Raw genomic sequence first — 23,911 nt, forward strand, 5'->3', positions numbered from 1 at the left:
TAAAAAACTCTACTTAATGGAACTGCAAACAGCAGAATAGTTAAACTGCAGTTATATTTGGGATATTGCATTCTTTGCTCTTTGATTTTTAAAGCATCTCATTGTTGGTAACACAGTTTAATAAATTGTGTTGTTAAGTTGTTTCTTTATAATTTACAGATACTCAGATGTATGACTTCTATTTTTAATTTTAGGAATGTCTGATGATGAGATTCTCAGGGCAGAAATGGTAGCCCAGCTGTGTATGAATGACAGGACACATAGTTCATTACTGGACCTCATATCCTTTGAAAACTTAGTTTTCTGTTTGTTGCAGGATCTAAGATATAAGTAGCATTTATGGATTAAAGATATGTCCACTTTTTTATTAAAAAATTTTTTTTGAAATTGAAAAATAATATGGAAAAAACACTCCAATTGTTTGTCCAGTTCTGTGTTCAGATCAGGGGTAGATGTTTTTGCTTCTCAGGGTACTCTTGTTAAGACCTCGGTTACTCCAGGATCTGATTTTCTTGGACAGCATTTGCAAAGGGGAGCCGGACACTTGATAAAAGACAACTAGGTCTACTTTATGTATACAGCCAGCCTGGAAATCATGGTTAAAATTTAAGGGTACATCTTGTAATTATTACCAGGGTTTTAAACATTTTGATGATTTTTTTCTTAGAACTTAGTCTTAATCTGAGAGGCTTTAAGGGTAGAGACTACTGTCTACAAACTTTAAAAACTTAGAATTTGGAGTTCTTGTCGTGGCGCAGTGGTTAACGAATCCGACTAGGAACCATGAGGTTGCGGGTTCGGTCCCTGCCCTTGCTCAGTGGGTTAAGGATCCGGCGTTGCCGTGAGCTGTGGTGTAGGTTGCAGAGACGGCTCGGATCCCGCATTGCTGTGGCTCTGGCGTAGGCTGGTGGCTGCAGCTCTGATTAGACCCCTAGCCTGGGAACCTCCATATGCCGCGGGAGCGGCCCAAGAAATAGCAAAAAAAAAAAAAAAAAAAAAAAAAACCCTTAGAATTCTCTATATAGGACTGAGCCTGCAATGGACATTTTATTATCTAAGTTATTGTTAAAATTTGAGGCAATGCTCTTCATGTTATATTGTGATAAAATTTATTTTGTAAAATTTTGACTATATTTATTCTGTATATTATGATTATGTTTGAAATAATTGACTAAAATTTGGTGAAATAGCTCCTACTTGAATGCCTATATCATAATCTTGAAGATTTTCATAAGCAATTTGATACTGTCTGATGATTTTATTCAACCATTATATACTGTGTATCAGTGCTGTAACAGTGTAAAGCATTCTTTGCAACTTTGAATTTAAAAAAAATTGTGTAGATTAATGTGAGACCAATTGGAAAGAATCCTTGTGGTTTTCTGGTTTTCCTCTTTTTAAAAAATTTGCTTGGTATCTTTTTCTTTTTTATTTCAAGGATGACATTTTGTGTTTTTGGAAAAATAATCTTTACTCAAAAATCTAGACTGACTTTTAGCATACTCTCTGATTTTCTAAGGGAAAATAGGAGATTATTTGCAAAATGATGAACAGGATATTAATTTTAAGTTTTTTTTCATTTACTGAAACTGTATTAATTTGTTTTAGGGGAAATATACTTCAAAACTACTTAAGTATGTAGTTTATTAGTAGGCTTCTATATTAAAATTATTTAAAAATTCATTGTTAATAAAAAGTTATTATTGAACTATTATATGGCCCTCTTGTGGCTGACATTATATATTACAACCAGTTACTCGGCATATTTTAGCAAAGTCAGAAACTAACATACCTTTGTAAGATTTTAAAGCTGGCTTTAATTATTTTTTTTCTTGACGCATACATCATATTCCAGAAAATCCAAATCCAAAAAGTGGCATTATTCCAGGCAGTTATAGCTTTGAATCAGTTTTATCAGCTGTAGCTGATTTTAAGGCTCCTGTTTTTGAACCTGGAGGTTCTATGCAACAAGGCATGTATACACCTAAAGGTATGTTTATATATGTATTTTTTCAAATGTTAGTTTTCTGAAGGTTCAATGTATATACCAAAATAAAATGTTTTTATTATTTTAGCTTTGATTTTTCCCCTTAATTTTCTTTTGGATGTATATTTGTCTTCTGATATGATGACATTGACTCCATTTATTTACAAATATATAGTTTATGTTACAGTAGGCTTCTTACCTGATTTAAATTATAAAAGGAATTTTACATATGAATTCAAGTTTATTTTTATAACGGAATGACCCAGAAGTTATAAAGTATAATATATACTTAAAAATACCTTGAATGTATTTGCCCTCTAAATTAGATTTTGAAATAGTTCTAACTACACAAATTTTAACTTGAAACAGTTAAAATCTTTATGGAATGCTGGTAACATTCTTACACATTTTGAACCTATTTAATACATAGAAACCTTTTCCTTAAGTGGTTGGTTTTCTAAGTTTTTCCCCTGAATTTGTAGATGACATGCTTAACAAGAGCCAGAAGTAGATGATATCTTGATTCATGGTCTTCTTCACCTTTACATTTTCACTGATATAAGTTAAAATTGTGAAGAAGATAGCAGTTACATGCTTCTTGATCCCCCTTCTCCTTGATATAGCAAAGTAAGCTTTATCACATGGGATTTTTCAGAGAGTTCTCAAAAAGAGTAAGAACAATCTAGAGTCTCTGATTGGAATGTATTCCATTAAAGGAAAGCACAGTATTTCTTTATTATGGAGAACACTTTATAGCTAAAATTTAGATGATCTTCAAATTAGAGTGATGTTCTTGTATTAAAATGCGATTATTGGGAGTTCCTGTCGTGGCTCAGTGGAAACAAGTCTGACTGGTATCCGTGAGGATGCAGTTCAATCCCTGGCCTTGCTCAGTGGGTTAAGGATCCGGTGTTTCTGTGAGCTGTGTTGTAGGTTGCAGATGTGGCTCAGATCTGGTGTTGCTGAGGTTGTGGCATAGGCCAGTGGCTACAGCTCTGATTTGACCCCTAGCCTGGGAACCTCCATATGCCTCAGGTGCGGCCCTAAAAAGACAAAAAAAAAAAAAAAAAAAAAAAAGTGATAATTGACTCAGACCCACTCATGGTCCTTATTAAAATACAGGTTTTGAGAGTTCCCCTGTGGTACAGTGGGCTAAGGATCTAATGTTGTCACTGCCACAGCTCACATTGCTGCTGTGGCGCATGTTCTCTCCCTGGCCCGGGAACTTCTGGGATATGCCGTGGGACAAGTCATGGTCATAGTCCAAAAAACCAAAAAACAAAACAGATTTCTATGCCTCAGCCCCAGTCTTCTTTCATCCAGATCTTTGGGGATAGATTCTGTAAATCTTCCTTTTTACCAAGCTCCATAGGACGATTATCATGCACAGGAAAGCTTGAGACACAGAGAGCACCGGGCATTTGAAGATTAGAATTAAGAATTTTGGTTTCATTTTCAAATACAGTAGCCGAATTGTATTAGCTAGTTTTACGATGTTGAGAAAGTTTTTTATCTTTGGATTTGACTTCTTATTTGTAAAATGGAAGAGTTTGAATAGATGAGAGATTTTTAAGCTTTTTAAAAGTAGTTAAAATAAGCCTTCAGTTTTAGGGAACTAAGCCCCAAGTCAGTCTGTTATGCAAAAGCAGTAAAAGCAAATCTACTCTTGTTAAAGGGAGTGTGGAGAGTGGACATAGTTTTATATCTGTTTTACTATCTTTGTGTTGCTAAAGTAGCTCCTGTTAAATCTCTGTGGAAATCTCACTCCATGGAACACTATTTGAAGCTCCTGGACTATTAGTTAATCGTGAAAGTGTTCTTCCATTTCAGTGGTTTTAGAATTCTGACAAAAGCACTGGCATTTTAATTATGCAATTTAATAGATTTAAAACCGAGGAACAATAAATGACAATGGAAATAGCAACAAAGGTCTTTGTCTTTGTGAAGGCCTAAACATACTTATGATAACTTAAGATGAATAGCTTGTCATATGAAATAGAGACAATTGTTGACAATTTTTTTTTAATGCCAAAAAGTTGAAATTATAGTGGATATGTAGGGAGATGCTTAAGCTTCCTCTCCCCCTTTTATGTGTCGTGCCTACGGCATATGGAAGTTCCTGAGCCAGGGATTGAACCTGTGCCACAGCAGTAACCTGAGCCATAGCAGTAACCCAAGCCACAGCAGTGACACCATTGGATACTTAACCTGCTGCACCACCGGGAGCTCCATAAGTTTCTTACCATGTTTTCAAATGTTAAGAATTCTGCTAGAGAGAATGAGAGGGGAGAAAACTTAACGTAGGAAACAGACTCTCTTGAGTCAGTGGTTTCTAAAATTATTCTCAGGCCATGTTTTAGAATTTTTTGGTCACATACAAATTCCATTTCTACTCTTATATAATTAGTAGGCTATGTTTTCTTTTGATTCACTTTTCAAACGTCTCCTCATCCTAAGCATTGTTATTAGTGAGATCATGGGTTTTATTTGCAATACACAATTTTCTAGTATATATTAATGTAATTGTATAGCTTTAACATAAAAAACTTATTGCACTTACTACTTAAAATTATCTTGTGTACAACTAATGTACACATACCACACATGGGATAGTGGTTCCTCATTATGGAGAAAGTAAGGAGATCAGTTACTGCTTTGAGCAAGAGAACAGAAAATATTTTGTAAACCAAAAATGTTTATAAAGTAAGCTCTTAAAAATTAAAAGATCCTTAATTTTTTAATCTAGCTTTCACATTTGTGTGTGGGTGTGTGTGTTTAGGGCCACACTTGCGGCATGTGGATGATCCCAGGCTAGGGGTCAAATTGGAGCTGAGGCCATTGGCCTGTACCACAGCCACAGCAATGAGGGATTCAAGCTGCGTCTGTGACCTACACCACAGCTCATGGCAACGCCAGATCCTTAACCCACTGAGCAAGGCCAGGGATCGAACCTGCATCCTCATGGTTACTAGTCAGATTCATTTCTGTTGAGCCACGACGGGAACTCCTAGCTTTTACATTTTTATCTTTGAGTACTTTCAAAAATGTTGATTCATTGTGTTTCTTATTTTCTGCCTAGCACTTTACAAAAAAAAAAAAAAAAAACTATTATTGAGGAATTATCACATTATAAAACTTTTTTGTTCACTAGTTCTTGCTGAACTTAAGAACCATCATAATAATGAAATGAAATTTGATTTAGAGAAGTTGTCATGGTATGAAGCTCATTAAGGCAAATATATCATCAAATTAAACTTTCCCATCTTTTAAATTTAAGATATACTTAAATGTAATTAATCATTGACTAATAAAGATTGACTTTATTCCTAAGAAGTCAGTATTTTGTTTCTGCTCTCTTTTGAAAAATAGCTGAAGTCTGGGATCACGAGTTTGACCCTGTCATGGTCATTCTTCGAACAGTTTATCGTAGAGATGTGCAGTCTGCAATGGACAGATATACAGCATTGTAAGTCCATTACATTGGTTAGTATAATAATGGGTATCTTGTATTTACATAGAAAAATTTCAGTTGTAACACAGATGTGAGATATGGTCTCATTAAAGTATACTCACAATCTTTAGAGGGGAAAATATTTTAAGATTAAAAATAATAACCTGGCTGAGATTTATATTCAAATCCAAAATCCGATGTTAATCTGATAATAAATTTTATAAAACATCACAAGTAAACAAACAAACAAAAACCCCCCAAACTTATTTAGTTGTTATTTGACCAGTGGAACTCAAAACTTGGTTTTGTGTTGTTTTACTTTTAAACCAGTAGAGGAGGCACAAATTCAGAGAATAAAATTGTTTGCCATCAACAATGTAGATGATGAATAGCTACAAAAAGTGTGGTAATATAGCTGTCTTCTTGACAACTGGGAAAACTGTCAAAGTAAAATGAATTTTATTTGTGAATATATTACAAAGTTGTTTTTTTAAATTTACTTTTTAAAAAGTTAAAAAATTTAAGAGTTCCCATCATGGCTCAACAGTTAGCGACCCTGACTAGCATCCATGAGGATGCGGGTTCAATCCCTGGCCTTGCTCAGTGGGTTAAGGATCCGGCATTGCTGTGAGCTCTGGTGTAGGCTGCAGACACAGCTCGGATCCCTCATTGCTGTGTCTGTGGCTGTGGCATAAGCTGGTAACCTCATCTCCGATTTGACCCCTAGCCTGGGATCATCCTTATGCTGCAAGTGTGGCCCTAAAAAGACAAAAGACAAAAATAAATAAATAAATAAATAAATAAATAAATAAATAAATAAATAAAAAATTTTGTAGCCACACACGTGGCTTATGGAAGTTCCTGGGTCAGGGATTGAACCCAAGCTGCAGCTGTGACCTACACCAGAGCTGTGGCAATGCCAGATCCTTTAACTCACAATTCCAGGCTGAGGATCAAACCCATGCCTCTGCAGCAACCTGAGCCACTACGGTCAGATTCTTACCCTAGTGGCCCACAGTGGGAACTCTTGTATTTTTTTACTTATTTATTTTTGGCCATGCCCTCAGCATGTGGAAGTTCCCAGGCCAGGGATCTAACCTGCATCATAGCAGCAGCCCGAGCTATTGCAATGACAACACCAGATCCTTAACCTGCTGTGCCACAAGAGATCTCCCAGAGTAAAACCTTTTAATCATTTTTTTTGGTAAATTAATCTGTGAAATTTTATGTGTATATTATTATATTAATCTAATAATATTTTGTGTATTTAAAGTAAATATTATATCCATGAAGAATGTGTTTCTATGTAAAACTTAATTTTTTTGAAATTTATTTTGTATGTGATATACAGCTTCTGTTTTCTTTATATGATATCTTATATGACTGTATAAGTGACTGTTTCAGTTCTAATTAGAACATAATGAGAAAATAACCCTAAAGTGTAAGATTTATTGGCTATTGGTCATTTTGTTTTCTTTTGAAGAGCAAAAGTAGCAAAACTGATTTTACTTAGTGTGATTCTTTCTTATTTCAAGAAGGCATTAGAAAGGTCTTTTGAAGAATTATAGAGAAACATATTTGATAAATTAGTTATTGTGTCTTCAGAATCTAGCTTGATCCTAGGCAATTTGTAGACAATCAGTAATTGCTAAATGAATGAAATGTAAGTTTCTTAATTATTTTTTTTCTTTTTTGCTTTTTAGAGCCACACTTGTGGTATATGGAAGTTCCCAGGCTAAGAGCTGAATTGGAGCTGCTGCTGCCAGCCTATACCACAGCCATAGCAATGCTGGATCTGAGCTGCGTCTGCGACCTACACCACAGCTCACAGCAACAGTGGATCCTTAACCCATTGAGTGAGGCCAGGGATTGAACCTGTATCCTCCTTGATACTAGTTCATTACCACTGAGCCGCAGCAGGAACTCCAAGGTTCTTAAATTTTCTTATGCTGAGAGTTTAACTGAAAATAAGCCATTTGCTTTGTGTGATGTTTAGAATTATAGAATTATAGGATCAAGTGCTTCCCTCCAGCTGCTGTAAGTTCTTGGGGGCCATCACTAGATGACGGGGTTGGGCAATAGCAAGAGGAGGCCCAAGAGAGTAGAGGTGGCTCAGCCTGTTTTCCTCACTCCCTCCTAAATGCCCCTTAATGGGCAGTTCATCTTTTAAAATGAAACAAAACAAAAAAATCGAAACAAACCAACAGCTGGAAAACCATTCATTCAATTCAGTGTTATATTTTACATGTGACGACATTGTAGTCTGGAGAAGTTCAGTGAAATATGTTTGTTAATGGCAATGTTGGAACTATTGTCTAGGCCATTTCCAAAAGACAAATGTGATTTTTATATAGTGACTACTTTAAATCCAGCTGGAAAGCAAATTTTTTGAACTATAATCTCTGATATTTCTGTAGCTTCCCATCTTCTACCATGAAGGTTAATGGCTGCTGACCCATGTTGGAAAGTATGATGTATGAGTTTATATATGTCATTTTTTTTTTTTGCCTCAAACTAGTCAATAATTAGATGTCAGTTTGAGTCACTTAAAATTTTTTGTTGTCATATAGCTTTTCATTTGCATTATTCCACTAATGCTTTTGAAAAGGGTGATCAGAATGATGTATTACCTGCTGCCTTGAACAAATATATAACCTTTGTTTTGGAACACTTTATTAGCCTAGGTGCTGCATATTTAGGGGCCTAGTGCTTAAAACAAACAAAGAAACAAAAGCTAAAAATTGCTTTTCTATGCTAAATGCAGTAGTATAATTAAAACATTTATATCATATTGGGATTGATTTGAAAATTATGCTCATATGTAGCCACTATAGAAATCATTTTTTTGTTTGTTTGTTCGTGTTTTGTTTTTTTGGGTTGTGGGTGGCTGTGCCCACAGCATACGGAAGTTCGCTGGCCAGGAACTGAACCCATGCCACAGCAGTGACCCAAGCCACGGTAGTGACCGTGCCAGATACTTAACCTATTTAGCCACATGAGAACTCCCAGTTTTTTTTTTTTTTTTTTTTTTTAAAGTTAATGGCATCTTCTTTTTGAATCATAGACACAACTCATATCTCTGGTATGTTAATGGTATTTTTTTTTTCTTTTTTAAACGCAGATAAGGGCTTATTGCAAGGCCAAGCGAGGAGAATGGGTGGCTCTTGCTCTAAAAAACCCCTGAATTGCCTGATAGTTTCAGGGAGAAGTTTCTATAGGCAAAATTAGGGCTGAGGGTGCAGGATGTGTGACTTTCTTTTGATTGGTTGTTGGTGAGGTAACAGGATGGTGCCCCCAGGAATCTTGTGCTTACTATCCTTCACCTGGTGGGGTTCCAGATCCTGGGTATGTTGTTTCCATTCCCTTCCCATCCCAGGGATCACTCTTTTGCCTCAGAAAGATGCCTCGGAAAGATGACCAGAAACGACCCAAGGAGACCAGGTTCCTATAATTCTCTAACATCATATCCCTGTACAATTCCCATTGAACAATGTATGGAAATTCCCACTCATCCTGAGAAAATTTTGTGGCTGCAACCTGGAATGTCAGCAGTCCCTGAGAAGTTGCCATATCCTCCTCTTCCTCTTTCTCTGGATCATTTTCTCCTTGGAATTATGTTGAGAAATCACATTAGCATCTTGAAAATAAGCCTTTGCTCCCAACACACCCACAGGCGGAAGGATCTTGAAAGGCTGAAAACACCACCTTACCCTGACCTTTTTCTCAGAAGACATTCAGGAAAAATTAGCTGCTACATGGAAACCACACTGCGAATTTATTATTCTTTCCTGTTTACAGGTGTTCTCTCCTCCTGTAGATGTCAGGAAATTCTGCTAACTCAGGGTATATGGGCTACACTGACTTTCCCCTGCCAAACCCATGTTATAGGAAAATTTGTTGCCTCTCCTTATAATTTTTGTGTTTTTAAGAAACCTTGTTGCCTCTCTTTATAATTTTTTTGTTTATAAGATTTTCCCCTCTTATCTGTTTCCTCTAAGTTGAGTTTTCTACTGTTTGTTCTCTAGCTTCTGTATTATAGGCATTCTTCGGATGTCTGATAATTCTGGCTGCTTGTGACGAAGAGCTTTCAGTGCCTTGGTGGATCTTGTAGACTCTGAGTTTCAAAGTAGGGTAATTTGGACAGGCAGGTTTGTTGAGAAGCCCTTATGTTAAGTCTCTTTAGAACTTTCTTTTTGGTCTTGTCGGATTCCTCAGAGAAATATTTTCAGATATTGCCCAGAAGGTAATGGTCTGTTTGTGTTTTGCCATTATTCTGTGAACTGAATGGAGTCAAAGCCTAAGGGCTCTGAATCAAAATGCTTATGATGACTTTGCCCTTAACTGTGCTTGTGTCTTACCTTCTTCAGAGATGAATTAATTATGTTGGAGTGGATGGGAGAGAAGCAGATTTTACCCAGTTTTCATTTTAGCCTCTTATCTCCCCACCTCTGATTATTGAATTACTGGGTGCTTACAGTTCCTAAATCTTTTGAGAATTCTGCACTATAACTGGGGTTCATAGCTTTTCTCATTGCCTTTTTGTAATTTGACTTAGGTTTACTAGCGTAATCACATGTCCAATTTGCTTTACAATTAACACAGTTTTGCGTTTTTTTTTCTTTTCTGATTACCGTCATCCTTCTGCTTTTCATCCTTTAAAAAATACCATTGCTCTATTTTTATTGGAATTTGGGTGAAAGTAAAATGAAATACTTATGTTTATTCTGTCATTTTAACTTCAAGTGCTAAATGTACGACTCACTTGCATTCTCTGGATTACTAGGTAAGGTTGAGCCTTTAAAAAATCTTTAAATTTCCCTGCATGATTGTTGCTCTAAGAGCGTGTCTGCTTTATTTAATGATTTTTCTGTTAGTTTGTCTAAAGTTTATTCTCAAGTTTTACTTTTTATATTTGGATCTTTAATCTACCTGGAGTTGATTTTTACATATAGGGTGAAGTAGTGATTTATTTATTTCCCTCCTGCAGAAAACCAGTTGCTCCAGTACTATCTTAAACAATCTATCCTTTTCTCACTAATATGTAATGCTAATTCTGTCATATACAGTTGATCCTCACTTTTTGCAGATTTTGTGTTTGGAAATTTGGCTACTTGATAAAATTTATTTTCAAGCCCCAAATCAATTCTCTGAGCACTGTCTTGGTTGTTTGCAGATCTGAGTGGATATGCAGAGTGCACCTTGGTTGAGGACACCCTAGCCAAGCTCTACCCTTTTGTTTTAGCTCATACTATAAACAGGTGTCTTTTTATGGTCAATTTAGTGCCTCGTTTTTTCATTTTTGTCCTTTGCTTGGGGTGATTTTGCTATTTAAAATGACCCCCAAATGTAGTGCCAACGTGCTATCTAGTTTAGTGTTCTTGAGGCTAGAAGGCTTTGATGTGCCATATAGAGAAAATATGTTGTTAGATAGGCTTCATTCAGGCTGCTGTTGGCTGTGAGTTCAATGATAATGGATCAATTATATGGTACATCTAGAAAAAGGTAGAGGAAATCACTTACCTGTACATGAAGCCATTCCAAAAAGGGCTAAAGTAACACGTATGATGTTATGTGTGATGTGTGTGTGATGAAGCTTTTGAAAAACTGAGAAGCTAAACTTGTGGACTCAAGAGATAATGATGGATAAAAAAGTGTAGTAGACAGAATTGTTTTGAGTCTGAGAGTGTAAGAAATTTATTGTCCTGTTTACCCAGGGTCAGGTAAATGTTAAACCGTTTTTGGCTAGTGCTGGCTGGCTTGCAGATTTCAAAAGGTGTATGGTATGAAAATGTTAACTTGCATGCAGAGCAGGTTCTAGAGATCAGGAGACAGTGGAATAATTAAAAAAATACTTGCTAAAAGTTATACTGGAAAAGGGTTATGTGGAAGACCAGATTTTCAGTGCTGATAGGGCCAGCCTGTTTTGCATTGGTAAAGAAACCTATAAATTTCAAATAGCATTTTGATGACAAAAATGTTGTAACCCCAGACTTGCTGAAACTTAACCTTGCATTTCCCCTAGGAGCAATGATTCAGTGTTGTGGTAGCTTCATAGAACATAAATAACTACTGTGATAAAGACAGTTGAGTGTATCAGGTAAATCTGTGTAGGTAGGTCTATTTCTCTTCTGTTCATTCTGTAAATATGTTATTGTCATAAATAACTCTAAGTCCCTCTCCTTTCTCCTCCTCCTCTTCCTTCTCTCTTCTAATAGCTGTTTATTCTTAGCCCTTTGCCTAGAATTTTATGATGACCATATAAAATAAAACAATGAAACATTTTGGGTTTTGATTGAATTGTACTGATGAATTCATAGATTAATTTGGTAGAAATGCCTTCTTAACAGTAATATGTTTACTTATCCGTGAACATGGCCTATCTTCATTTATTTAGGTCATCTTTAAATAAAACTTTATAGCATTTTTTTATAAAGGTTTTAGATATCTTTTGTCAGGCTTATTCAAAGTTATCTTAAAATTTTTATAAGTATTATATGTGGTATACTTCCTCAAATTACAGTTTCTGTTTGTTTTAGTGAATAAGAGTGCAATTGATTTTTGTTATTCATCTTAGGTTCAGGTGGACTCTTACTAGTTCTGATAATTCGTAGGTTTTTAAAATGTGGACAGTTATATTAACTGGGAATAATAATTTTGTTTCTTTGTGTATATACATATATACACATACGGACACATATTCTTCTCTTACTTTGCTGTCTAGGATTGCTAGTATAGTGCTGAATAGTAACAGTAATGAAAAGCGTTCTTGTCTTATTCCTAATGCTTTTAATTCATCATTATTGGATACGTTTGCTTCAGTTGCTTTGTAGCTATCCTGTATCAGGTTGAAGAAGTTCTCTTCTATTGAATCCTTACCAGGAATTTTTATTATAAATGTGTTTTTGATTTTAGTAGATGCTTTTCCTGAATCTCTGTAGATGGTGGTATACAATTTAGACATCCTTGAATTATTGGGGAAAAACTCCATCTTATTATGAAGCACTCCTTTTTTTTTTTATTTGCTTGATATGAATTACCAATTTTTTTAAAAGATTTTTTCCGCTCTACTCATAAGAGTGATAGTCCTATACTTTTTTTAAAAAAGTTCTTTCCTTGTTTTGTTAATTATAAAATTATCTGTGTACCTTTACCATTTTGCTGATCTCTAAAACTTATGCCAAGAGATAGAGATTATCTGTTTCTTGAAGTTTTTTTTTTTTAAAATAGCTTTATTTAGATATAATTCATGTACAATACAATTTATACATTTAGAGTATATTATTTCCATCAGGTGTTTTTCATATATTCACAGGGTTGTGCTATTATCACCATAATAGATTTCAGAACTTCTTCATCACTAAAAAGAAACCCTATATTCATTCATAGCTACTTCTAAATCCTTGGCAACCACTAATCTACCTTCTGTTTGTATAGGTTTACCTATTTTGGACATTTCTTATAAATGGAATCAAATGTAATCTTTTGTGACTGACTTCTTTCACATAGCATTTTTTTTTTTTGTCTTTCTGCCTTTTCTAGGGCCGCTCTCATGGCATATAGAGATTCCCAGGCTAAGGGTCTAATTAGAGCTGTAGCCACCGGCCTACGCCAGAGCCACAGCAATGCAGGATCCAAGCCACATGTGCAACCTACACCACAGGTCACGGCAATGCTGGATCCTTGACCCACTGAGCAAGGCCAGGGATCGAACCCGCAACCTCATGGTTCCTAGTTGGATTCGTTAACCACTGTGCCACGATGGAAACTCCTCACATAGCATGTTTTCAAGGTTCATTCATGTTGTAGCATATATCAATATTTCATTGCTTTTTTTGCCAAATAATATTCCATCTTAGGGATATTCCACTTTTATTTATCCATTTCTCAGTAATGCATATTTGCTTTTTTCCATTTGGAACTGTTGTGAATAATACTACTATGAACATTTGTGCATAAATTTTGTGTGGACATATATTTTCATTTCTCTTGAGTATATGCCTGTGAGTGGAAATGCTGGATCTAATAGTAACTCTATGTTTAATTGTTTGAAGAACTATCAGACTATTTACCAAAGCTGTTCTCCATTTTACATTCCTACCAACAGTGCATTAGGGTTCTGATTTCTCCACATTCTTACTAACACTTGTTATCTGTCTTTTTGTTTATAGCAGTTCTTGTTGGTGTGAAGTAGTATCGCCTTTCTTCTTTTGTTCTCTTCTTTTGTGATTTGATGACTATCTTTAGTGTTGTGTTTGGATTCTTTTTAATTTTTTTCTTGTGTTATCAATTATAGATTTTTGGTTTGTGGTTACCATGAGGTTTTGGTATAGCAATCTATGAATATGCATGATTAAGGTGCTAATCTCTTAATTTCAAATGCAATTTAAATGTCCTGCATTTATACTCTCTTCCTCTCATGGTTACTGGTTTCAATATCATATTTGTGTGTGGATGATTTCCTGCTTTTACTGTATGTTTGCCTTTACAGGTAGGCTTTCTCATTTTTGTAATTTTATTGTTTCTAGTTGCAGTTTTTTCTTTTCTTTTCCTTTCTTTTTGGCTGTATCCATGGCATGCAGAAGTTCCCAGGCCAGGGATTGAACCCATGCCACAGCAGCAACCTGAGCTGCTGCAGTGACAACATTGGATCCTTAACCCTCTGCCCCAAAGGGAATTCCTTTTTTTGGTCTTTTTCGTTGTCATTTGATTGTTTTGGCTGGTGGCCTTTTCTTTTCTGCTTAGAGAAGTTCCTTTAGCATTGTAAAGCTGGTTTGGTGGTGCTGAATTTTTTTAGCTTTTGCTTGTCTTTGATTCCTCTGCCAAATCTGAATGAGAACCTTTCTGGGTAGAATATTTTTTTTTTTCTTTTTCGGCCACACCTGCAGCATAGGAAAGTTCCTGGGACAGGGATCAAATCTGAGCTGCAGCTGTGACCGACACCATAGCTGCAGCAATGTCGGATCCTTAACACACTGCACTGGGCTGGGGATCAAACCTGCACCTTAGCAGTGCCCTGAGCTGGTGCAAAGACAATGCCAGATTCTTAACCCACTGCCACAGCAGGAACTCCTGTGTAGAGTATTCTTGGTTGTAGAGTTTTCCTTTTCTTCATTTTATACCACCTCCTTCTGGCCTACAGAGTTTTCTGCTGAAAATCAGCTGATAATCTTGTGTGGATTCCATTGCATGTTATTTGTTGCTTTTCCCTTGTTGCTTTCAGTATTTTCTCTTTGTCTTTAATTTTTGTCAGTTTGATTAATATGTGTCTTGGCATGTTCCTCCTTGGGTTAATCCTTTATGGGACTCCTCTGCATGTCCTAGACTTAAGTGACTGTTTCCTTTCCCATATTAGGGAAGTTTTCAGCTATTATCTGTTCAGATATTTTCTCTGGCTCTTTCTCTCTTCTCCTTTTGAGACCCTTATGAAGTGATATCTAATTTTAGGTGTTTTTTTTTTTTTTCCTTTTTAGGACGGCATCTGTGGCATATGGAAGTTCCCAGACCAGAGGTCAAATTAGAGCTCTAGCTCTGGCCTACGCCACAGCCACAGCAATGCCAGATCCTAGCTGTACCTGTGATCTACACCACAGCTCATGGAAATGCCGGATCTTTAACCCACCTAGCAAGGCCAGGGATTGAACCTACCTCCTCGTGGTTACTAGTTGGATTTATTACCGCTGAGCTACAATGGGAACTCCTCTAATTTTAGTTTTGATTTGCATTTCTCTGATGGCCAGTTACGTTTAGGAGCCTTTCATGTGTTTACTGGCCATTTGCATATCTTCTTTAGAGAACTATCCAGATCCTTTGCCCATTTTAAAAATTGAGTTGTCTTTTTCTTAATGATTTTTTTTTTTTCTTTTTTGTCCATGCCTATGGCATATGGAAATTCCAGGGCCAGGGACTGAACCTGTGCCTCATCAGTGACCTGAGCCATAGCAGTGGCATTGTTGGATCCTTAATCTGTGGTGCCAAAAGGAAACTTCTTTTTGTTACTGAATTTTAAGAGCTCATTTTATATTGTATATACTAGACTTATCAGGCATATGATTTGCAAATATTTTCTACCATTCTATTTTTGTGGGTTATCTTTTCACTTTTTTGAGCATGCCTTTTTAAGCATAAAATTTTTAATTTTGATGAAGTCCATTTTAGCTGTTTTTTTGCTGCTTATACTTTTGGTGTCATATCTGTTGCTTAATCAATCCATGGTCACAAAAACTTATGCCTATGTTTCCGTCTAAGAGTTTTACAGTTTTAGTACTTATATTTAAGCCTTTGATACACTTTGTTAATATTTACATATGGAATGAACTAGTGGTCCAACTTCATTCTTACTGATGTGACTATTTCTTGAAGTTTTGATGAAGCTTGCCTATTCACCACTTGGGTCTCATGTTTTTTGTTTTGTATTGTTTGTTTTTGTTTTCTTTTAAATTATAATTTAAATGGCTGATTCACTTTTTTAAAGGTTATAGTCTTGCTTAGAATTTGTATTTTTTCTTGAGAGTGACTGTCAAGTTACATTTTTCTAAGCAATCTTCTATTTTGTCTTAAGTATTTAATTAGTGATTTAAAAAGTCCTGTCTGCTTTGCTGGCTCTTATTCTTGTTTGGTCTTATCACAAGACTTCCAGTTCTACTGTTTTTTTTTTTTTTTTTTTTTTTTTTTAAAGAATCAACCTTTGATTTTGTTGTTTCTTTTTCCCCTTGTTTTCTATTTTATTCTTTTTCCTTTATTATTTGTAATTATGTTCTTTTAACATAGTTTGGATTTTCTCATTTTTCTTGGATGCTTAGTTTTTGATTTTTAAAAAAACATGCATTTGAAGTTATGAATTTCCTTCCAAGTACTGCTTTTGTTGTATCCTACATTTTTTTCTATATAGTTTATGTTCTAAATTTTTTTTTTTTTTTTTTGCTTTTTATGGCTGCATCTGTGGCATATGGAAGTTCCCAGGCTAGGGGTTGAATTGGAGCTACAGCTGCTGACCTACACCACAGCCACAGAAACACAGGATTCAAGGCGAGTCTTTGACCTTCACCAGAGCTCACCACAACACTGGAACCTTAACCCACTGAGTGAAGCCAGGGATTGAACCCGTAACCTCATGGTTCCGAGTTGAATTTGTTTCTGCTGCACCATGACGGGAACTCCTGTTCTAAATATTTTAAGTCTTCTATTATAATTATGACTTCTGAATTTTTTAAGAACATAGTGTTTTAAAGTATCTACATGTCTGACTTTTTGGGATTATCTTTTAGTTGATTTCTAGTTTTATTTGTTTTGTTACAAATTATCATCATCTGTATATCAGTTCTTTTGGTATTTGTTGAGATTTACTTTGCATCCTAGTATTTCATCAGTTTTTATAAATGTTCTAATTGTGTGTAAAATTATGTGTATTTTCTTATTATTGGATGTTCTCTGTCTTTGGTTCGAGCTCGTTAATTGTGTTGTTAAAAAAATCTTCAAAATTCTTTTTTTTAAGGGTCACACCCATGGCATATGGAGGTTCCCAGGCTAGGAGTCCATTTGGAGCTATAGCTGCCGGCCTGCACCAGAGTCACAGCAACACAAAGTATCCAAGCTGCGTCTGCAACTTACACCACAGCTCATGGCAACGCCAGATCTTTAACCCACTGAGCAAGGCCAGGGATTGAACCCGCAACCTCATGGTTTCTAGTCGGATTTGTTTCTGCTATGGCATGATAGGAACTCCTTCAAAATTCTTAAAAATTAACTTTTCTTGGGCATTCTGTTAGAAGTATATTCATATTCTTTATTATGGTTGTGGATTTGTTAGTTTCTCTGTGTAATTATCTCAGATTTTGCCTTTTGTGTTTTGAGTCTGCTCTTATTTGCATACAAGTTCATAATTATCATCTTTGTGGGGAGCATGTTCTTCCATCAGAGAAGAGACAACTTTCTTATCTCTCCTTGTGAATTATCCTATCACTGAGGGTAAAGGTTTTCAAGGATCTTAGCTTTATGTGAGATCTCAGTTCCATCTCTGAGCCTTGTGTGAGCCTAACACCTTGAGGTGTGCCTGCACAAGGACTTTAAAATCATCGGCAAACACAGTATTAGTGGTTGTTGTCAATTCTTTTCTTCTGGTACCAGGGGGAACTCCATTTTCTTTTTTGTGAGTTCAAGGACACATTCAAAAGACTATATTTATATTTTTATCCAGGTTTCTCAGTTGCTGGTAGTGGTGAAAATTTTAGGTTATCTGTCTTGTTCAGTTGTTGCAACTGGAAATTTCTTTGTTTAGTATTTAATTTTGTATTCTCTTTTTAGCATTTTCCTACTCATATTTCTTTCTCATTTTTAGCTTAGCTCTCTTTAGTTATTTTTACCCAGTATAAAGGAAATGATATGTTCATTGTGGAAAGAATAGATATTTGTTTGGCATTTTTGAGCAATTTGGCTAAAAACAGTACTACATGGAAAATATGACTAAAGTTAATGTCTATAAATCACCATTTAAACCACAACTTAATCTTGAGTCTATCATCTAATTTTAGTTTTCTTTTACTTTTTTATTTTTACAGTTTAAAACAGACTGGGAAATTCCCTGGAAATCCCTGGCCTCCCTATAAGAAAAGGACAGCACTCCATCCCAGCTATAAAGGTCTCATGAGACTTTTGCACTGTAAAACTTTACACATTGTGCTATTCACTCTGCTTTACAAGGTACAGTAGTAATTTGACTAACAAGATTCAGATTAGAATTTATTTCCATAATTTTTAAATAAAAGTGCTAAAGGATAATATTTACCTAAAAGTACCATTTATAAAGCAAAGTGTATTTATATATTTAAGATGTGAGTATATGTCATAATCACATATATGTGAATCCTATTGTATTCTATATGTAGTTTCAAATCTAAGTTGAAAATAATGGAGCTACACCATTCTTTGTGAGAAACTATCTTATGCAGTTTCAGATATAAATATTTCTTTATGGTTTCTGTGCCACAACAAGTGAAATATTGAGTGACTACCAGTAGAATAGAATAAACAGTAGGGACCGCACAATCACCAGAATCCACTAAAATGACAAAACTAAGATGGCACCATACAGGCCAGTGACTCTGTGTTTAGGCTTGTTCTCTTGGTTTTCTTCCTCTGATCAAGAGGAAGGGACTTGGAGGGATTTGAATGGGTTCCTATGTGATAGCATTAAGAATTTTCTTTTGTTAAATACCTTAGAAACTCGAAAAGTGAAAAGTGATAATTTTACTTTCTTATTACCTAGAATTTGTTTTATTCTTGGCTCTTGTCACACAGAACTGAATTAGTTACTTGGTTAATTGTGTACTCAAAAATTGTGCACATAATATAATGGAGTATATATATAGCAGACATTTTTATGTTTTAATCTGAATAAGAGATGAAAGACAAGCTATAGTCATATAGTTAAAATAACCATAGATATTATAAAGTAACTATAGACATGATAAACATTATGTAATTAGAAACAATGAAAATATTGTTTTTTTCTAATTAGAATTTGAAAAATTAAAAATTAAATTAAAAGAAATAGAAAAGTAAACCTATTAGGCAAATTTCCAGTTACCACATATACACTATTTAAATTACTTATGAAAATATACATTTAGTTAACTGGACATTCTAGTTTTTTTCTTAAAGTTTGCTGTGTAAATAATATAGCTTTTAGATTTCTGTACCCCCATTCATTTTAACTCTACCCCATGACCAGTTTTTCATTTTACTTGCAAAAGTTGCTCCTGTTAAGATTTTAAGTCATGTGCTTCCAAAGATATCCTGAATGGTTTATTATCATTAATTTCTAGGACAATTATTCAGTAAAATGATTTAAAATGTTTTTTTTTTGTTAAAAAAGGTAGAATTTTTTTCTTACTAGAAGGATATTTGTGGTTTTGTTTTTTTACAAATAGTAGATATTTTTGGAATGTTAGTGCCAGATTTTGTTTCAAATGCCTTATGTATACTTGTATGCATTACTTTGTTTAGTTGTAGCAAAAATCCTTATGAGTGAAATTCTGTTATTATTCTAATTTTTCAGATATGATTTTTAAATTTTAGAGGTTAAATAACTATTTCAGATAGTAAAGTTTAGGAATATAATAAGTTAGTAATTAATGACTTAAAAATTAAAGAAGCCTAACTTCAAATGAGTGTGTTCTTTCAAGTTATATTTTTTCAAACTTTTCATTTGTTTATTATAAAAACAGTATTTCATCAAAAATAGAAAGTCACTGTTTATTTGGTATAAGATTATTATGAATAAATTTTTCAAGATTTTCACTTTATAATAGCTTTCCTGGCTTTAGTGATAATAGAAAAACCTTTAACACTGCATTGGTGGGCCAACTTTCTAAAAATCAGTGTCAGTAAACCATTTCATCTCCTGTCATGTGTCTTAATATCAAAAACCTTTAATTTAGAACATGTTAATAAAACTCCCCAGAAATCATTCTTTTTTTTTTTTTTTGCAGTGCCTAATAAAGTGATTTTTTTCCCTTTAACCTTCAAGTTACTCATTTGAAGCTTTAATGCCACAGTATTTCAAACTGAAATTTATTTGATTTTAGTTAGTGATGTTGTATTTCTTAAGAGGAGACTGAGTAGTAATGATAGGCAATCATTTGGAGTCTGAAACCTGTGTTATGAAATTGCTTATGCTAGCTGAATGTGTGGATGATCCTTGGTTTCTCCCCTAGAAAGTACTGAATTAGGAAGGATGACCACAGTTGCCTCCCCACCCTCAGTCCTCTCTTATTGCTGTTCTTCCTCCTCCCACCATCCACACCACCTACCTACTATGTGTTGAACGCCAATTGCTAGATATGTACTAAGCAAATTCCAGATATTCCTATAACCCTCTCAACAGTTCTAGACTATCATTCCAGTTTTAAAGATGAGAAAAGTTAAGGCCAGATGCTGCTCAGGGTCAAATAGCTAGTTATATACACAATTTGTATGAAAAATCAGTTTTTTTTTGGAGTTCCTGTTGTAGCTCAGCAGCTAATGAGCCCAGCTAGCATCCATGAGGCCTTGCTTGGTGGGTTAAAGATCCGGAGTTACCATGAGCTGTGGTGTAGGTTGCAGATGTGGCTTGGATCCCACTTTGCTGTGGCTGTGACTTAGGCTGATGGCTTCATCTCCTATTAGGACCCCTAGCCTGGGAACCTCCATATACCATGGGTGCAGCCTTAAAAAAAAAGAAAAAAGAAAAATCAGGTTTTTAAAAAAAGTTTTGAAAGTCCGTTTATCCTCACCACTATGCCACAGAAAATATGAATGGAAAAGCCTTCTTAGTTGTCAGAATAAACATTTGAAAGTTGGTGAACTTAAAGTCTTTAGTCACAGTTGATTGGCTCTTCAGTGACTTAGGCCCTTTCCAAGCTCCCCCTGCCATTTGGGCATTTTCTGTGAGGCTCAGCCTAGACTGGTCTCTTTTACCATGTCTGCAGTCTTGCCTGCAGAACATCTTTCTCTTAGTCCTTCCATAGTTTGGCTAGATGGCTTTTTCCCCCCTTTATTTTATAGTGCATTAAGACCAAATGATAGCTGCTGGGCCACTTTTTCCTTATCTTATTTCATATATATTCTGGTTAGTAGTTTGTTACATTATATTGAATGAGTGATTCATGTGGGTTGGCCCTGAGGTCCTGCATAAGGTATGTGAGGCTTGCATTGTGTAATCCATGTATAGGTCGGATTTATCAGTGTTTCCTGAGAGAAGCCTCTCTCCTAACCACTTGCATTCCTTTTTCCTTTCTCACCCCTTATAAACCACACATTGTGTACACATTTACACAACCACACAAAATACTCAGCCTCAGAACTTTAATTTTAGAGACAAATTTTAAGAAAATTAATGTTCCATAAACAATTATTGTACTCCTAATTTTATGCCATGTGCTACACTAAGCATATTTGTGTGAATTATCCTATTTAACAAACTTTATTTATCTAATATCCTTGTCATCAGGAGAAGAGTATCAGCAGATTAGGATAGAAAATATTCTTGTTAAATTATTTTATTAGATACTACTATTTTTATAATAATAGTTTAAATAGATTATTTAATGTGTTAACCTTTAGGAAGTCAGTGAACTAATATTTCTAGCTGTTGCCTAAAATACTATGTGATCTTGAAAGGGAACCTGTTTTTTTGGTTTCAGTTGGTCTTTTCACCATGCATAGTTTTACTTACATATCTGACTATGAATTATATGTCTGTGTGTATACACATAATTATATACACATACATACACATATATATGTATATATCCTATGTTACTTTGATCTATAACATTGAAATGTTTTTTGATAATCAAATGAAGTATGTTTTCGGAAAAAATAATTATGGGGCGTTTTTCTCTTTTTAAAGATTTTGATGGATCATCAGAATCTTTCAGAACATGTACTCTGCATGGTTTTATATCTGATTGAATTAGGACTTGAAAATTCAGCTGAAGAGGAATCAGATGAAGAGGTAAGTAGCTTTTTATATTTTTAAATATTAAAGTTATGACATGCCTTAATGAGAGGTTGTATGTCAGCTTAAAATGTATTTATGGATTCATCATACTCAAATGAAATCTTCTTAAGAACTGATGCAAAATGCCCTTTTTAAATCTTCAAATACATGTGTTCCTTTTTTTTTTTTTTTTTTTTTTTTGGGGGGGGGTTGGGTTTTTTTTTGCTATTTCTTGGGCCGCTCCCGCGGCATATGGAGGTTCCCAGGCTAGGGGTCTAATTAGAGCTATAGCCACCGGTCTACGCCAGAGCCACAGCAACTTGGGATCTGAGCCACGTCTGCAACCTACACCACAGCTCATGGCAACGCCGGATCGTTAACCCACTGAGCAAGGCCAGGGACTGAACCCGCAACCTCATGGTTCTTTTTTTTTTTTTTTTTTTGTCTTTTTGATATTTTTTGGGGCTACTCCCGTGACATATGGAGGTTCCCAGGCTAGGGGTCTAATCGGAGCTGTAGCCACTGGCCTACGCCAGAGCCGCGTCTGCAACCTACACCACAGCTCATGGCAACGCCGGATCGTTAACCCACTGAGCAGGGGCAGGGACCGAACCCGCAACCCCATGGTTCCTAGTCGGATTCGTTAACCACTGCGCCACGACGGGAACTCCAACCTCATGGTTCTTAGTCGAATTCATTAACCACTGGGCCACGACGGTAACTCCTATTTTTTTATTTTTTATTTTTATCTTTTGTCTTGTTAGGGCCACACCTGCAGCACATAGAGGTTCCCAGGCTAGGGGTTGAATTGGAGCCGTAGCTGCTGGCCTATACCACAGCCACAGCAGTGCCAGATCTGAACTGCATCTGCAACCTACACCACAACTCATGGCAATGCTGGATCCTTAACCCATTGACTAAGGCCAGGGATCGAACCCATGTCCTTGTGGATACTAGTGGGACTCGTTAACCACTGAGCCACGATGGGAACTCCCATGTGTTCTTTTAGAAGTTACATTAAACTCTGTACAATTAATGAATTTGAAATCATAATATATAGATCTAAAAAAAAGTGGTTAATACATTTTTGGTGTTATGCTAATAACACTGAGTACTAGTAAAAAATTATTATGTTAGATCTTCAGTCTAGAAATTCTAATTTGATTATGGATTATTTTTGAGTAGCAAATTCTTTCTATAAAGATTTAATGGAGTTCCCGTCATGGCGCAGTGGTTAACGAATCCGACTAGGAACCATGAGGTTGTGGGTTCGATCCCTGGCCTTGCTCAGTGAGTTAAGGATCCGGTGTTGCCGTGAGCTGTGGTGTAGGTGGCAGACATGGCTCGGATCTGGCATTGCTGTGGCTCTGGCGTAGGCCGGTGGCTATGGCTCTGATTGGACCTCTAGCCTGGAAACCTCCATATGCCGCGGGAGTGGCCCAAGAAATGGCAAAAAGACAAAAAAAAAAAAAAAAGATTTGAAGTTAACGGAGTCAGTATTGTTATAAGGGAGAACGTTCAAATTACTTAAGAATACAGGCTGTTAATGTGTTTCAGGACTTTTGAAGTATCATTTCCATAAAAGTAATTGTTACTACAAATTGATTTTATAACTTAATATTTTCCTCACCCTTTCCCTCCAAAAATGCAAAATACAACTCAGCAACAAAAACAAAGAAGTAAAAAAACTAGGCAGTACTTTGTAGTCTAAGTTGAATCAACATATCTTCTTTCATAGATGTTAAAAGATCATTAAGAGTCCTTTAAGACTAAATCATACTTTTGGCTGATTTTTCAGACTTTCCTCCACAATTAGTCTGAATTAGCACTATTTGACTGTATTATGACTTATTCCTAGTGAGTGGTGAATAATATTCTCTACTACATAGTTCCAAATTAGAAAATGTATTTTTTTCAGGAGAAGGTTAGCTAACTTCCATTGGACTTAACCTTACTAGTCTCAATAAATTTTGTTTTTGAATTTTGTATTTGCATT

The 23,911-nt window shown here is 35.4% G+C and overlaps 1 protein-coding gene across 1 annotated transcript in view; it reads left to right on the top strand.

The window, feature by feature from the left end:
- UBR3 (ubiquitin protein ligase E3 component n-recognin 3 (putative)) overlaps positions 1–23,911 on the top strand; it is a 225,364-nt gene that overhangs the window by 94,692 nt on the left and 106,761 nt on the right. The window contains 5 exon segments of the mRNA XM_021076503.1: positions 195–280; positions 1,849–1,990; positions 5,357–5,453; positions 17,993–18,134; positions 21,826–21,930. Coding sequence (XP_020932162.1) covers positions 195–280; positions 1,849–1,990; positions 5,357–5,453; positions 17,993–18,134; positions 21,826–21,930 — 572 coding nt within the window.

This window comes from Sus scrofa, chromosome 15 (assembly GCF_000003025.6).
Source record: "Sus scrofa isolate TJ Tabasco breed Duroc chromosome 15, Sscrofa11.1, whole genome shotgun sequence".
NCBI lineage: Eukaryota > Metazoa > Chordata > Mammalia > Artiodactyla > Suidae > Sus > Sus scrofa.